Source organism: Ctenopharyngodon idella, chromosome 22 (assembly GCF_019924925.1).
Source record: "Ctenopharyngodon idella isolate HZGC_01 chromosome 22, HZGC01, whole genome shotgun sequence".
Lineage (NCBI taxonomy): Eukaryota > Metazoa > Chordata > Actinopteri > Cypriniformes > Xenocyprididae > Ctenopharyngodon > Ctenopharyngodon idella.
Genome location: NC_067241.1, coordinates 23,827,473 through 23,841,877, shown reverse-complemented (window position 1 = coordinate 23,841,877; position 14,405 = coordinate 23,827,473). Strand labels below are relative to the sequence as shown.

The 14,405-nt window shown below is 36.6% G+C and overlaps 1 protein-coding gene across 2 annotated transcripts in view; it reads right to left on the bottom strand.

The window, feature by feature from the left end:
• The window catches only part of hck (HCK proto-oncogene, Src family tyrosine kinase), a 33,049-nt gene that overhangs the window by 6,539 nt on the left and 12,105 nt on the right, over window positions 1–14,405 (bottom strand). The window contains exons 1-8 of one of the 2 annotated variants that reach the window (XM_051880104.1): window positions 8,182–8,433; window positions 4,886–5,010; window positions 3,234–3,273; window positions 2,746–2,842; window positions 2,566–2,661; window positions 1,259–1,362; window positions 962–1,111; window positions 645–797 (exon numbers count right to left, since the gene is read on the bottom strand). In XM_051880104.1, the coding sequence (XP_051736064.1) occupies window positions 645–797; window positions 962–1,111; window positions 1,259–1,362; window positions 2,566–2,661; window positions 2,746–2,842; window positions 3,234–3,273; window positions 4,886–5,002 (757 nt within the window). In that variant the 5' untranslated portion in view covers window positions 5,003–5,010; window positions 8,182–8,433. Of the gene's footprint in view, window positions 1–644; window positions 798–961; window positions 1,112–1,258; window positions 1,363–2,565; window positions 2,662–2,745; window positions 2,843–3,233; window positions 3,274–4,885; window positions 5,011–5,800; window positions 7,353–8,181; window positions 10,344–10,452; window positions 10,541–10,630; window positions 10,725–11,932; window positions 11,968–12,039; window positions 12,170–14,405 lie in introns of those variants that run through there. The other variant, XR_007927519.1, reaches the window with a different exon arrangement.

Genomic DNA, 14,405 nt, shown 5'->3' with positions numbered 1-14,405 from the left:
ATAAATTAATAGATATTATATATAGTTCACATGATATATGACATTAATGTAATTTTATTATAATACATAATTAACATGTATTAATAAATAATTAATGATAAAAGACACCAATGGAACATATTTATGTGCAAATAAAATATTTATTACATAATATAATATAATATAATATAATACAATCACATTAGCAAAATTTTGCGAGGCCAAAAATATCCATTGTTCATTACCAGTATAGCAATGTATGAAGCACAGCTCACAAAAACGTCACTTTAATACGTGGGAATTTGCGTTACTAACTTAAGCATGATGCGAAATCTATGTGGGGAATTATTTCGCCCACCTGCGATTGCGTAGATTTCTATTGAAATGACTGTATTTCGCCCACGAAAAGTCGCTGAACACTGAAAAATGTGACTGTACCTTAACTGTATTAATATTGAATGTGGGTTTATTGGCATGTCACTGCCAATGCCTGAAACATGTCAAATTCTGAATTTAGAGTCCTAACCATTATTCCTGTATTTTACCCTGGTCAAACATAGAAAAGGTATCAGATCCTACTAAACAAGTCACGTTGCACAACAACATTTGTTGGAGTAGACAGACACATAAGAAATACATATTACAGCAAGCTGTATGTGTCTTACCCATCCAGACCTCTCCAAACTGGCCTGCTCCCAGACGTTTATCCAGTTTTAGGGACTCACGTGGGATCTCCCAAGCATCTTTCTCCCAAGGTTTCTGAGGTTTGGGACTCAGACAGGGAGTGGTGAGAGATTGGCACAACCCATCGCTCTGCTCTGTAGATGTACATTTATATGATTTGTTAATTGTAAACCAATTGAGTGAACGATCCTTCAAGAAAACGGTTGGTAAAATTCTCACAGTAAAAATATTTCTATTATTCAATGAAATGTGACATTATGTATGTTACAGTAGTCCACACTTTGCATTTTATACTTACTTTTGTAGTGGGCAACCAGATCCTGCAGGGTGTTGAAGGTGATACGTGGAGAGATGTAGAAACCGCCATTATCCAGTGTGCGGATCTTATAATGCTTCACAGCGTCTCCTGTTTGAGGGTCGCAGTCTCTGACAGACAGAGAGTAGCTTCCTGAGAGGAAGAGGTTTAATTTTAAGAGCAGATAAAGAGCTTGTGGATGAGCGGCTGAAGTAAAACTTTTTAAAAAAATAACACTGCTAATGCTTCAAGATTACACTTCTTGTCTAAAAAGCTACAGCTTTAACACTCTGGACGTACCCTTGGTGGTCTCACTGTCTCTGATCATAAAAGACCCTATTTTGTTTCCAGAGGCCAGCAGCTGTCTCTCTGCATCCTTTCTGCTGACACCTTTAAAAAACCACCTGAAGACACAGACATAAATATAGATCAACCTTAAAATTATACACACACACACACATGCACACGCATACATTTATCTTTGATTTCCTCTTTTGGGAAGTCAAAGAAATGCTATCGCATATATATATATTTTTGCATTTCCATTTGCTTCAATAGCAAAATAAAATATCTACGATAGCATTTCTTTGACTTCCCAAAAGAGGACAAAAATAATCGAGATTAATTACAGTGGTCAGAAATGAAAAAAGCATAAAATTTTCCATAATTTCCTCAGCCGCTGTATTACAAACACCCACGCAGCAGTGTTAACTACTTTTCTGAAATGTAATGCCAAAGTAATATAACACAAAGTGTTATAGATGTACATTAAAAAAAATTAAAATGAAAGGATCCATACTGTGAAATATTTTTTTTTTTCAATTTAAAATGACTGTTTTATGTTTTAATATATTTTAAAATGTAATTTATTTCTGTGATCAAAGCTGAATTTTCAGCATCATTACTCCAGTCTTCAGTGTCACACGATCCTTCAGAAATCATTCTAATGTTGATTTGCTGCTCAAAAAACATTTCTACACACACACACACACACATATATATATATATATATATATATATATATATATATATATATATATATATATATATTCAGATGCGAAAACCTCTAAGTCTGTCTGGAATGTTTTCTTTTAAAATAGCATTTTTTATCAGGCTTCTGTGTTTAGGATTAGTAATTTCACTCAATTCATTGGTATTTATCAAATTTGACTGTCTTTTGCTGCCAAACCATGTGTGCTTTTTTTGCAAAAACCTCAAAGTCCACCTCTTCGGACAACAACACAGTAAAACGTCCATTTCGGTCAGTTTTATAGCAGCAAAAGGAACACTGTTGTGTTTACTTGCTACTCGTGAAATCGTGTCATTGTTACTGTAACAATGGACAAAACATGATAAAAACATACAGCTTGGCAATTGAAAGCCAGCTCATATACACACTGTCATACATCCTCAAAAAAATATGATTCTATTTGCGGCTTTTGATTGGTTCTTCTGTGAACTTTTGCGCACAAAGGGAAGTGGCGTTTAGCGGTTTCTGCCATCTCATTTTTGACAGAGGTGGTATATATATATATATATATATATATATATATATTCCGTGAGGTCAATGACACCACTACAAATGTACACAAACTATATTTACTCACTCTTCAGTTTCCAGAGTATCCTTGGCAACATAGTTACTGGGGATGAAGCCCTCCTGACCACTGCTGATAGATGCTGCTTTCCACCACTCACCTGACCTAAACACAACAATCAATGATTGAATCAGTCAATCAATCAAAGAAGCGATATGTAGAATCAGACAGAATCAGGGGCCTACTTACTCCTGAAGGATTCTGAGTCTGTCTCCTTTCTTGAAGCCAAGGTCACCTTCATGCATAGCTTCATAGTCATACAGAGCTATGGCAATGTTCTCTGAAGCTAAAGACAAATGGAATATTCAGTGTGAAAGAGCTGTGATCACACATTCTATACAGTTCTGCTCTTCACACTCTTTTTTTTTAATTATACCAAGCAGTGAGCCTAGCATGGGTCCAGCAGGGTACAACAGGTTTTGAGGTGAGCATATTCTGTGTTATACTATGGTTAAAGTTGAGACTGTTACTAATAGTAAGCATAGCACACTTTGAGGTTCAACGAAATGCAGGCGGAAAACAGTATTTACTATCAACAGCTCCAGTAACCTCAAAACAAGCTACTTTTACATGTTCACGGACACGTTTTCTAAAGTATTTTAAAATTTTATGATAATCTAACTTTCTGAATGAAATCTCCTACCAATGTTCTAGAAATCAAAGACACTTTCACTTACTTTCTGCCCCTGAAGAAGCTGACTTGGGAGGTGATCTGCTCTGTAGATGGAAAAAATAAGTGCAGCATTTAAGACAACAAACTAGACATTTCAGTTCTCTTTTCTGAGTGTTAAAACAGAGTCATCTGAGGCAGCTTTCCAAACAGAGGATATCTGTTCAAACAAATAAACATTTCAAACTCTTTTTATGGTGATTATGCAAATCAGGTAGAAGCAAATAGAAACCATCCAAGTGCAGAACTACGTGATAAATTTAAAAATTTAAACACACTATAGCGTATAGCCTGTTAACTCTCAATGTTTTGGTAGTCACCCAGCAAGCAATATCCATCACCATTTTGTTTAACCATAGACTGGCTATGAGTAACCCACTTCTAGCCAAACATAATTTTGAATTTGTTCATGTCTTTTTTGCCAAAATAACTTGCGAGATGTATGATATTTCATCATATAAGCGAAGTCAACAGTGATTATAAGGTGTTTGGTTTCATTTCGTATATTAAATTTTCACTGACAGCCGACGTCAGGGCTGTGTTTGGACGGCTATTAGACGTTAGGGTTAGGGCAGTATCTTCTTTCTGCATCACATTTTAGCAGTCATTTTTTAGTAATAATCATAAATTCATTTGAATTATTCTCATTCAAAAGCTTAAACACTCAATAAATAAATCCTGTGAAAACCGTTTCGCATTTTGCATTGTTACAAAGGAAACAGTATTTTAAAAACCTTTTAGCGAGCTTAATTTTTCTGATATCCATTTCAAATTTGAAACACAACTTGGTTAGACATTTTAGAGTCCAAATTATTTGTAAAATATAGATTTTGTATAAAATAAAAAATTAATTTCAGTACATCTGCATTACAGTAAGTTTTTTAACCCTTTCATTTTTGGAAGTGTTTTCACTTCTGCAATATTCTGCTTAAGTTCACATTTAAGCTTCTTTAAAAAGAGACCAACATTTGGTCTGTATTTCAAAGCATTCATGAATTACAACCATTTAAGTTCAGATCTGTGCTTAAAAAGGGGGGTGACAATTAACAGGTTAGGTTAGGTAAAAAAAAAAAAAAATGTTATGCAAAGTCAAGATGATATTGTACAGCTGTACTTGAGATACATTCACAACTCCGTCTCGAAGTAAGTAGAAGTGCAATAAACGAAGGCAAAAAATATGCTGAAACAATCGATACTGATGGTTTAGCTCATCTCAACATTTCAACTCAATCAGCACTTTTTCAGTGGAAAACATACGCAGCAATAACCCTCAAAAGATCGTTTTTCAGAAAATGTTTTTTTTTTTTTTTTTTTTAAATAACTGGAAACTGCACAATGCTTCTACTTACATCCTTGTTAAAAAATATATACAAATAAGGGGCTGTTCCCTCCAAACAACACCCATTTTTGTTGCTCAGAAAGCATGTATGGTACAGATTATGATGGAAAAATGTCTGTATTGTGCCATACAATACTCATATTATATTAAATATATAGCCTACAAGCAAAATTATGTGGTAAGTGGTGAGATGTTACTTCAGAATGGTATCTCCAATGTTAAATGGAAATCATTTCCCAATATCATGACAAGTAGATTGTAGAGACCATTGGTGCCACTGGTTGCTACAATCAACTTAAACTTATGCTTCTTCTACTTACATCCTTGCTCCCTGTCGTGGGGTCTTTGGAGTAATGTGTTGTCAGGTTGCGGTTGTCATCGTTGCCCATCGATTTACCAATAGGATCCTGCTCTGGTTTGGTCCCCACACAGCCCATGTTGAGGCCTGTAGAGTTCACCAAAGAGGACACTAATGCAGGTTGTACATTTAAAAACAAAACAGCCATTCCAAAAATATAAAATAATATGCAAATCAGAGATTGTTCCCACCAAACAGCGCCCGTTTTTTTGCTCAGAAAGCATGTATGATGGAGATTATGATGGAAAATTGTCATACAAGACTCATATTGTATTAAACACACCATGATTTTGGCCTACAAACAAGATTAACCTAAGTGGTAAGTGGTAAGATGATAGTTCAGATTAGAATTTCCAACGTTAAATATAAATAATTTCCCAAAATAATCATGATATGTAGATTGTAGAGACCATTGGAGCCGCTGGTTGCTACAGTCTATTAAAACGTATGATTCTTATGGAAATGCAGCCATAAACTAGTGAAAGTCGAAATAACCGGGTTCTTGTAGTGACTTCCACGCTGTAGGCTGCAGTTCTCACTCGCCTGTGGTTTTGTCATTAACTTGCTCACACATGCACATGCGGAAGCTGCTCAATGGAAACTGTGGTTAGTTAAGGCCTAATGTTTAAAGCTGATTTAAATCAGCTAGCCTTACACCCTGTGTAACAGAGCAGAAATTAAATAACCAAAACACATAGAACTACCTCCATCACAAACAGATTCCAGGTTGGTTGATTGTTGGAAGCAAAAAGCAACTTTTGAATGAGAGTTGAACGGAAACCGCATGTTTCTATGCTCTTTGGCCTCTTTGTGGCGATCGCCCAAGAACCCTTAAATTGAGTCAAATGACAGCAGCAATGTGCAGTAATGGTGTAGGTTCATGTTTCCTTCCAGTTTGATAATTAACTTGCACCTTTACTCAGATCACACATGGCCTCACATAAAAAACCACAAACAAAACAACATATTTCATATTAATAGCCAGTCTGTTTGTCTTGTAGGTAACCCGGGTGAAGACGTAAATAGTACAGATGTTATTTAGTAGAGAAACAATAATAGAGATGTTAAAGTTCTAATTCAAGAACAGCTAGTAGAGTTGCGTCCTTCAGGGGACGCAATTAGTTTGAGAAATTTGTGATGCATTAAGAACTTGCTTCCCTTAGCTTGTTCACCCATGTTCTGCTTTCTGTTTATCTGAGCTGTTACTTTTTTTTTTTTTTTTTTCAAATGCTTTTTTAGTCTAACTGGCTGACTCTTGTGACAAAGAAGGGCGCTTAATTTTATTGAATGTACTCTTGTAGTGTATCGTCAAATCTTTTACAAGTATATTTTTAAAGAACTGTACTTGTGGATAATATAATATGAATGAAATAAAAGGCCACTTAAGTGTAAAGACACTTTCATGACTATGCTTCTTAACACATTTAAGTACACTTTTAAAAAGTGCATTTTGTAATAATGTCAAATTTAAAAAGTTCTACTTCAATGTACATTTAAGTACACTTATTTTGGTGTGTTGACTAACATAGTTTACCATTACATACTTAAGTCCTACTTAAGTGGGTCAAAAAAAGCACACTTTAAAGGGATAGTTCACCCAAAAATGAAAATTCTGTCATCAATTGTTCCAAACCTCTATGAATTTCTTTCTTCTGCTGAACACACAAGAGATTTAGATGGGCCTTTTTGACTTCCATAGTATTTTTTTTCCCATACTACGGAAGTCAGTGGGGTCCATCAACTGTTTGGTTACCCATATTCTTCAAAGTATCTTCTTTTGTGTGTTCAGCAGAAGAAAGAACTTCATACAGGTTTGGAACAACTTGAGGGTGAGTAAATAATGACACAATTTTAATTTTTTGGTGAACTATCCCTTTAAGTATAGGCCTATTCTTTTGAAGTCTATTATTTCTGTACTAAACGTATGCTAAAGTGTACTTCTTTCTCACAATAGGGCTGATAGTTCTTCAAGCCTTTACTCAGTTTGTCTCCTCTTAATTGCTGGCTTGATCACAAGTACATTTCCTTCTTCCGACTCTGGATTTGATAACTGATCGTTCCCTGAGGAAATTTTCAGATTTGCCTTTCGACAGTGTCGCCCATTCCATTGAAAGATTGTTTCGTCCCTCAAAGGCCCAGAGTTTGGACGAACCACCTCCACTTTTCCCTCAGGAGCATGAGAAGACTCAGAACTACAGCTCTTTCCATTTAACCACACGCATGCAAATGTGAGATGTGTTAGTTCCACCTTCCTTGTCACGGCTCTCTCATTGTTTTTTGTTTTCTCTCCCAGAATCATACCGTATGTGCACACTGTCAGAACACACAGCATGCTTATTTACTTCAGCAGGCAGACAGCCAATAGAGAAATGTAAAATGTAACTGTAAAGTGTGGTTTTTGAGTCTCGTTTTACATGAGGAGATGGATCCTTTGAGGAAGATAAATATTAAAATTAGTCCTTTGATATTGGTTTGTTCTGTAAAACTAGTGAACTATGGAAGTACCAGTATGACTAAAGATAAAGCCTGATACTATTTCAAATAAACATGCGGGTTCCTCAAACACAGGTGACTGCGTTTAAACATGCAGCCTAATTTGAATCTGACACAGGAACTGCGACATACACTAGAAATTAATCCAGAATTCAGAAAAAGAATAAACAACTTAATTATGTGATGATATATGAGTCTGACTGAACCAATTAGATATCAAAAGTGAAGAAACCAGGCGCTAGGGTCCATTTTTAATAACCATAGCAGCCAAGAGTAAAGACTGCTGCAATTAGTTTGAACTTCAGTTCTACTTCTCGGATTCAGATTAGATCAATCTTATGTAATAGCTTTAAAATATGATTAGTCAAGGAAAAAAAAAAAAAAAAAAAAAAAATTAGATGACTAACTTGTAGGACTAGTCTAAGCAACAGGCCACTGATTCTAGTTTACAGTGAAACGGAAAAGCAGTCCGAAAAAGTAGGACAGAGTAGCTCATGACAACCATCATTAAGGAGACATAGGCTATAATTTATTTTAAATGTTAGCTAATAGGCCTATTAGGGCTACTATTTAGCCTAGAAACCTCGTTTAAAAAACGAAAATGGGAAATCAACTTTAAAGAAAAAGGTACGTTAGAAAAAGTCTTCGACGTTTAACTTTATTTTGTTTAAAATAAAAATAAAATAAATAACAAAATGAAGTACAATACAATAAAATACAAAACAAAACAATAAAATAAAATATATATATTTGAAGCGATCTCACCTCTTCAATCGCAATCCAGTCTAAGAGTTTTTTTTTTTATTCACAAAGTTTCTCCAACGACGAGAAAATATTGAAGTCTCTTCACACCGGCTATTCCATCACAGTGATGCGCCTCACTCTCTCAGAGAGACTGACAGTTTCACTACTGTTCAAGAGGAAGTTGGCGGCCGTGTTTCAAATACTACTGAGATGCCTGCGTAGACAACAGCTACAGGCATCAGGCGTGTTCCGAGTCAGCTCAACTCATTCATACACACTGAGCCGACACGACTAATATCGAGTTTATGATGGCGGAAATGACTCAAGCGCTGATTATAACTAAAGTGCTGTCTAGGTAGGGAGCTCAGTGAATATTGCGACACATTCTGTAGTCAGAGGAAATCTGTCATAAATATTCCGCTTCAATATCCGCATGCCCTATTCACGCAATTGTCTTCGTAGAACTTCGTAGAACTTTTGTGTGTGTGTGTGTAGGTTGCAAAAAAGTTGTTAAAAATACTTTTGCAATGTCACTTTTGACAAACAAACAAAAAAAACGCCCTCAGCACTTCATTCGGCCAAAATGTCATTCAAATTCTGAGGCGTGCGTTTTAAATATAGGCTATATATCACTTACATAGCCTGTATATATGAATAGAAAAGGAAAAATCATAATAAAGGCAGATTTAGACCATGTTTGCTTGTCAGATCTGTGTGTATCTATTAGTACACTACCAGAGATAGAGACGCACAGATGTATTATTGGACTGGAAACAGTTGGTCTGGCCTCACAGTTATATAATGACTCTGAAAAACAGTGAGCTTCTAATAATCCCCTATCAGATGGTGGGATTAAACACACTCTTCTTGTGAAATAGACGGAGAAAGAGAGACATTAAAACACAAGCAAATACATAAATCTCCCTCTTCTGTAATATATAATACTAAAGCCAGAACTGTGCATAGATCAAATTACAAATAAAACATTCATATTAGAAACTTTGGAAACAGAAAATCCACAGGTTTTTAATGGGATCCTTTGTAATTTAAACTCCCTTCAGTATACAAAATTAAGCAAGCTAAATGTTGTGGTGATTGGCATACTAAAGTGAAAAATATAAATTGTTCCAATGATGCAAAGCAGTCATGTTCTTCACGGTGAAACGATTGATACCTCTTCCTGCAGCACTGTAAGTGTTTCCCACATCCTAAACCATATACAGAATGATACTTCGCAAGGTATGACCACAGCCACTGATAAAAAAAAGCCTATGGGAACCTCGGTAAGCCATCAAAATACCTTTATTTATGTGTCCATTTTTTTAACAAAAAAGTTAGGAATTTTAGTATAGCTAATATCTCTAAATTAGCTTTACCTCAGATAAAAGCAAAGGTATAAGACTAGTTTAATGCAATGGTACAGAAAGTTTAATAAAGTACACTTTGTTCTTCACAGTTTTACCTTCCTCCTTTACACTCTGAAAGCGTTTACAGCTGCAAGTGGAAAATTCACTATTACAAAATATATGCTTGACATCTCAAAAAAAACCAAAAGGGGAAGCCGAGGTTTTTTCATTTTGTCACATCTACAAGAAGCAGGCCATGGTGCTCAGACAGAGACAAAAATAGATGAGATGTGACAGCTCTCACACGGAAGAGAGAATGAACACAGACTGAGAGAAGACACGACAACTGAGACAACACAAGAAAGCAAGCAATTATAATGTACATTATTAATAACTCATGGTATAAATGAAGAAAGAGGAAGACGAAAGCGAAACCGCGAAAAATAAAATCAATCTAGTTGATAAGTTTATTGACAGCCCCCTGTCAGTAAGAAAAGCTGGCTTCCTGTTGTAGTACAGCTAAAGACTGCTGGGAAATCTACCCACTGAAGGAACATATTCTGTTTATTTAAAATTAAGGTTATACGAACTATATCGTTTGCACACACTAATAATAGATCTAATAGAATTGCAGTGTGCACTGGAGTACCGATTCTGTTTGATACATGCAAATTATGTTGACAGATGCGGTTAAAATCTTTTTTGTTGGTTTTTCTGGTTTTTCTGGAAAACTAAAGTAAACACCAGGGATTTGGACTTGGAGGCTGGTGACGAAGGCTGAAAACAAAATGACTGGCTTAATAACCACAGTCACCAGATTGTAGTAGAATCCAATGCCTGTAAAAAAATTAAAAGAAAATAAATATATGAAACGAATTTATATAGAAAACAGTGTTCATGGAAATACTAAGGGCAGGCAATTAACATAACGGTGAAAAAAGGAGACCTTCATCCTTGATCTGGGGCTGCATGGTTTCCTTGAGGTCCTCTGCTCAGCCGTATTTTCCTCTCCTTTAGCGAGCGCTGGAATAGAGCTGAGACAGAACAATGAATCAAAACTGACATTTCAGCAGATGCTAAATTTATCAATTGAATACATGAATGAATAAAAGATGATTTCTCACCATCAGTATCCTGCCCAGGTCTTTTTCTGCTTGTTTCAAGATTGTTGTTCTCCTTCTCCTCTTGCTCCATTGGTCTGTTCCCAGTATCAGTGACCTTCAAAAAAAAAAACAGAAGTTACAACTGATCTCATAACATAAGAAAACCTCAATTAAAGCTGCATGGAATACAACCCGAATTCTGGAAATGTTTTTTAAATTTGAATAAAATGAAAACTAAAAGACTTTCAAATCACATGAGCCAATATTTCATTCGCAATAGAACATAGATAACATAACAAATGTTTAAACTGAGAAATTTTATACTTTTATCCACTAAATGAGCTCATTTTAAATTTGATGCCTGCTACAGGTCTCAAAATAGTTGGGACGGGGGCATGTTCACCATGGTGTATCTCTTCTTCTTTTCAAAACAGTGTGAAGACGTCTGGGCATCGAGGTTATGAGTTTCTGGAGTTTTGGTGTTGAAATTTGGTGCCATTCTTGCCTGATATAGGTTTCCAGCTGCTGAAGAGTTCGTGGTCGTCTTTGACGTATTTTTCTCTATAGGTGAAAGATCTGGACTGCAGGCAGGCCAATTCAGCACCCAGACTCTTCTACAACAAAGCCATGCTGTTGTAATAGCTGCAGTATGTGGTTTTGCATTGTCCTGCTGAAATACCCAAGGCCTTCCCTGAAATAGACGTCATCTGGAGGGGAGCATATGTTGCTCTAAAACCTTTATATACCTTTCAGCATTCATAGTGCCTTCCAAAACATGCAAGCTGCCCATACCGTATGCACTTATGCACCCCCATACCATCAGGCCCACAGGACACGACGGCACCTCTGGACCATGTTCACATATGGCTTCCTTTTTGCATGATAGAGCTTTAGTTGGCATCTGCAGATGGCACGGCGGATTGTGCTTACCGACAGTGGTTTCTGGAAGTATTCCTTGGCCTCTCTAAGACAGCTAATCATGTTACAGACCTGATATCAACTAACTTAATTAGTTGTTAGATGTTCTCCCAGCTGAATCTTTTCAAAATTTCTTGCTTTTTCAGCCATTTGTTGTCCCCATGCCAAGTTTTTTGAGACCTGTAGCAGGCATCAAATTTGAAATGAGCTCATTTAGTGGATAAAAATCAAAAAATTTCTCTGTTTAAACATTTATTGTTATCTATGTTTCATTGTGAATAAAATATTGGCTCATGTGATTTGAAAGTCTTTTAGTGTTCACTTTATTCAAATTTAAAAAATGTCCCAACATTTCCGGAATTCGGGTTGTATAATGACATAACATTAATTCAATGCTTAGTTTACCTGTCCTCCAGGTTTAAGCGGCTCCATAACCACAACTGGAAGGCAAAACAGATCGATTAAACATTGTCGAATTTAACTTAAACTGACCAACGAGAGTTAAGCTTTACCTGGCTGCAGGGAAATGGTTAGTGATGGGAGTTTCTTGTTCTCTGAGCTGAAAGATGTTTCAGCTGCTGGAGATGTTTCACCTTCCTTTACCTCTTCCTGTTCCTTACATCTTTCTTGTGCTTCCTCCTGCTGTGTAATGTCAACCAAACATCACAGTCAGTTTTATTTTTATACTCACTGATAAAAACATGTGTAGAGACCTGCACATGACATTCAAGGAAGAAAAAAAGAAGACATTGTGGCTACGAATTAAGAATTTGTTCCCCTAATTTGTTCATTTTAGGTAAATTGCGGCCATGTTAAAATAAAGCAACATTGCTACAGTTTAATTAACTTAAAGGAGCAAATTAGCACAACATGGACAAGTTTTAACTAAAATGTGGGAACAAATAAGTACAAGGTTGCTAAGATTTACCTAAAATGAGGGAATGAATTAATAAAATGTGGCCTCTAATTCTCAATTTGTGGTTACAATATCTATTTATTTCTATATTCCATGTGTGGGGCTCCATGAACAAGCACAGCACACAGAGAAATATTAATTGTGTGTCCAACAATTACAGTAGTATACAATAGTACACAACAGTTTAAAGCAAAGAGTTTTATAAACAAGAAGTTAATATTGAGTAACTTACATTTTAGAAAAAAATAATTCAGTTTATTTGTTCTACATAGCTCTAAACAAAGCCAAAGCAGAATTAACCTTTTCATGTTACCAAGCAAGGACCTCTAGTCATGCAAGATCCTATACCCCTTCCTCAATGCTTGATACATACTGAGTTATTGTGATCTTGTTCTAGCTAATTAAAGGCACAATATGTAATTTTCGCTACTAGAGGTTGCTTATTCAAAACAAAGGCGTAGCTTGATGATGCCTTGATTTCGCGGAATCATGGGAGGTGTTGTTTACAGCCGGTGGAAAAGAATCCGACGGGACTTGGGAAGAAATCGTATTCATGGATGAGCTAATGTATTAAAGATTTATTGTCATTACTGTAGTATGAAGCAGGGTGTGGCTGAAAGCTGTTGGAGTGGAACGAGGCCACTGGAGCGATTGTTAATGAGAGGCGAGTCGCGACACACAGCTCGAGAGCAGCGGAGCTTTTATTATGCTGCAGATGAGCGCTTCCACTTCTTCTAGTCATGCATATGTGGGGTAACACAGCCCTGTTTATCATATTAGATACATTTGAGTGTTGAAAGTTGTTATAATGCTACTCTGTGCATTTGCTCTGCGACTGCTATGAGGCACGTGTTGCACACTGCAGTAAGCTAGATCAATATTAGGCATGGTCAAACACGGTACTCACGGTAAATCAAGAGAACGAGATTCAAACAGTAAGACTTAGGGTCCTATCATACACCTAGCGCAATGCGGCGCCAGGCGTGGCGCAAGTGTTTTTTGCTAGTTTTAGCCTGACGCAGTTATCATTTTCACATACTGCACCACATTGTTTAAATAGCAAATGCATTTGTGCCCATTTGTGCTGGTCTGAAAATGAGGTGCGTTCAGGCGCATTGTCAGCGTGTTGCTATTTTGAGAATATACTGCATCATTGACTTTAGACCAGGTTTCAGTTGGTCAATGGCGCAGTCTATTTTAGTTGCCTCAAAATAGCAACACACCAACAATGCTCCAAAACACACCTCATTTTCAGACCAGCATGCCCATGGACGCACAAATGTCAATGGCGCAATATTTTGTTGTTATTTAAAGAGCGTGTCAGTAATATGTGCTTATACATGGGTGCAGAACATGCGTACACACTCTGCTTATTACACACACAGGGACATGCAGCAGCACACAAACATGCCAAATATTAAAAAAATGAAAGGATTACAATGTAAAATATTGTTATTGTGTGCATAAAGATAAAAATGCTTTGGTGGAATCCGGCTTGTCCCGTAGATGGTCTGTTCGCACGCTTAAACCTCGTGCATGAGCAGATCCATTTCCTCGCTAGAGAAGCGTTCAGTTTTTCTGCTTGCAAATTCCACTATCTAAATAGCGAATCTGCCATGGCGCGAGCACAACTGGCTTTTAAAGGGAATGGGAGATGAGACTCTGACTGGTTTATTGCACGTTACGCCCAAAACACACCCATGACTCAGTAAAAGGATAGGGACAGCCCTTTTAGACCATGCGGCGGGCGCTCTGACCATTTTTTCCATCATTAAACTAGCAAAAGTGGATTCGGACATGCCCTAAGTGCACCTGCGTCGTGCACTTTAGACCATGTGCTTAGATCGTTAAAATAGGGCCCTCTGTGTTGAGCTATTTAACAATGACTAGTTTTCTGTCGATGAATGTATCCAAACAGTGTCTCACCTGTCTAATAAAAACACAAAATATACTAAAGCGTCT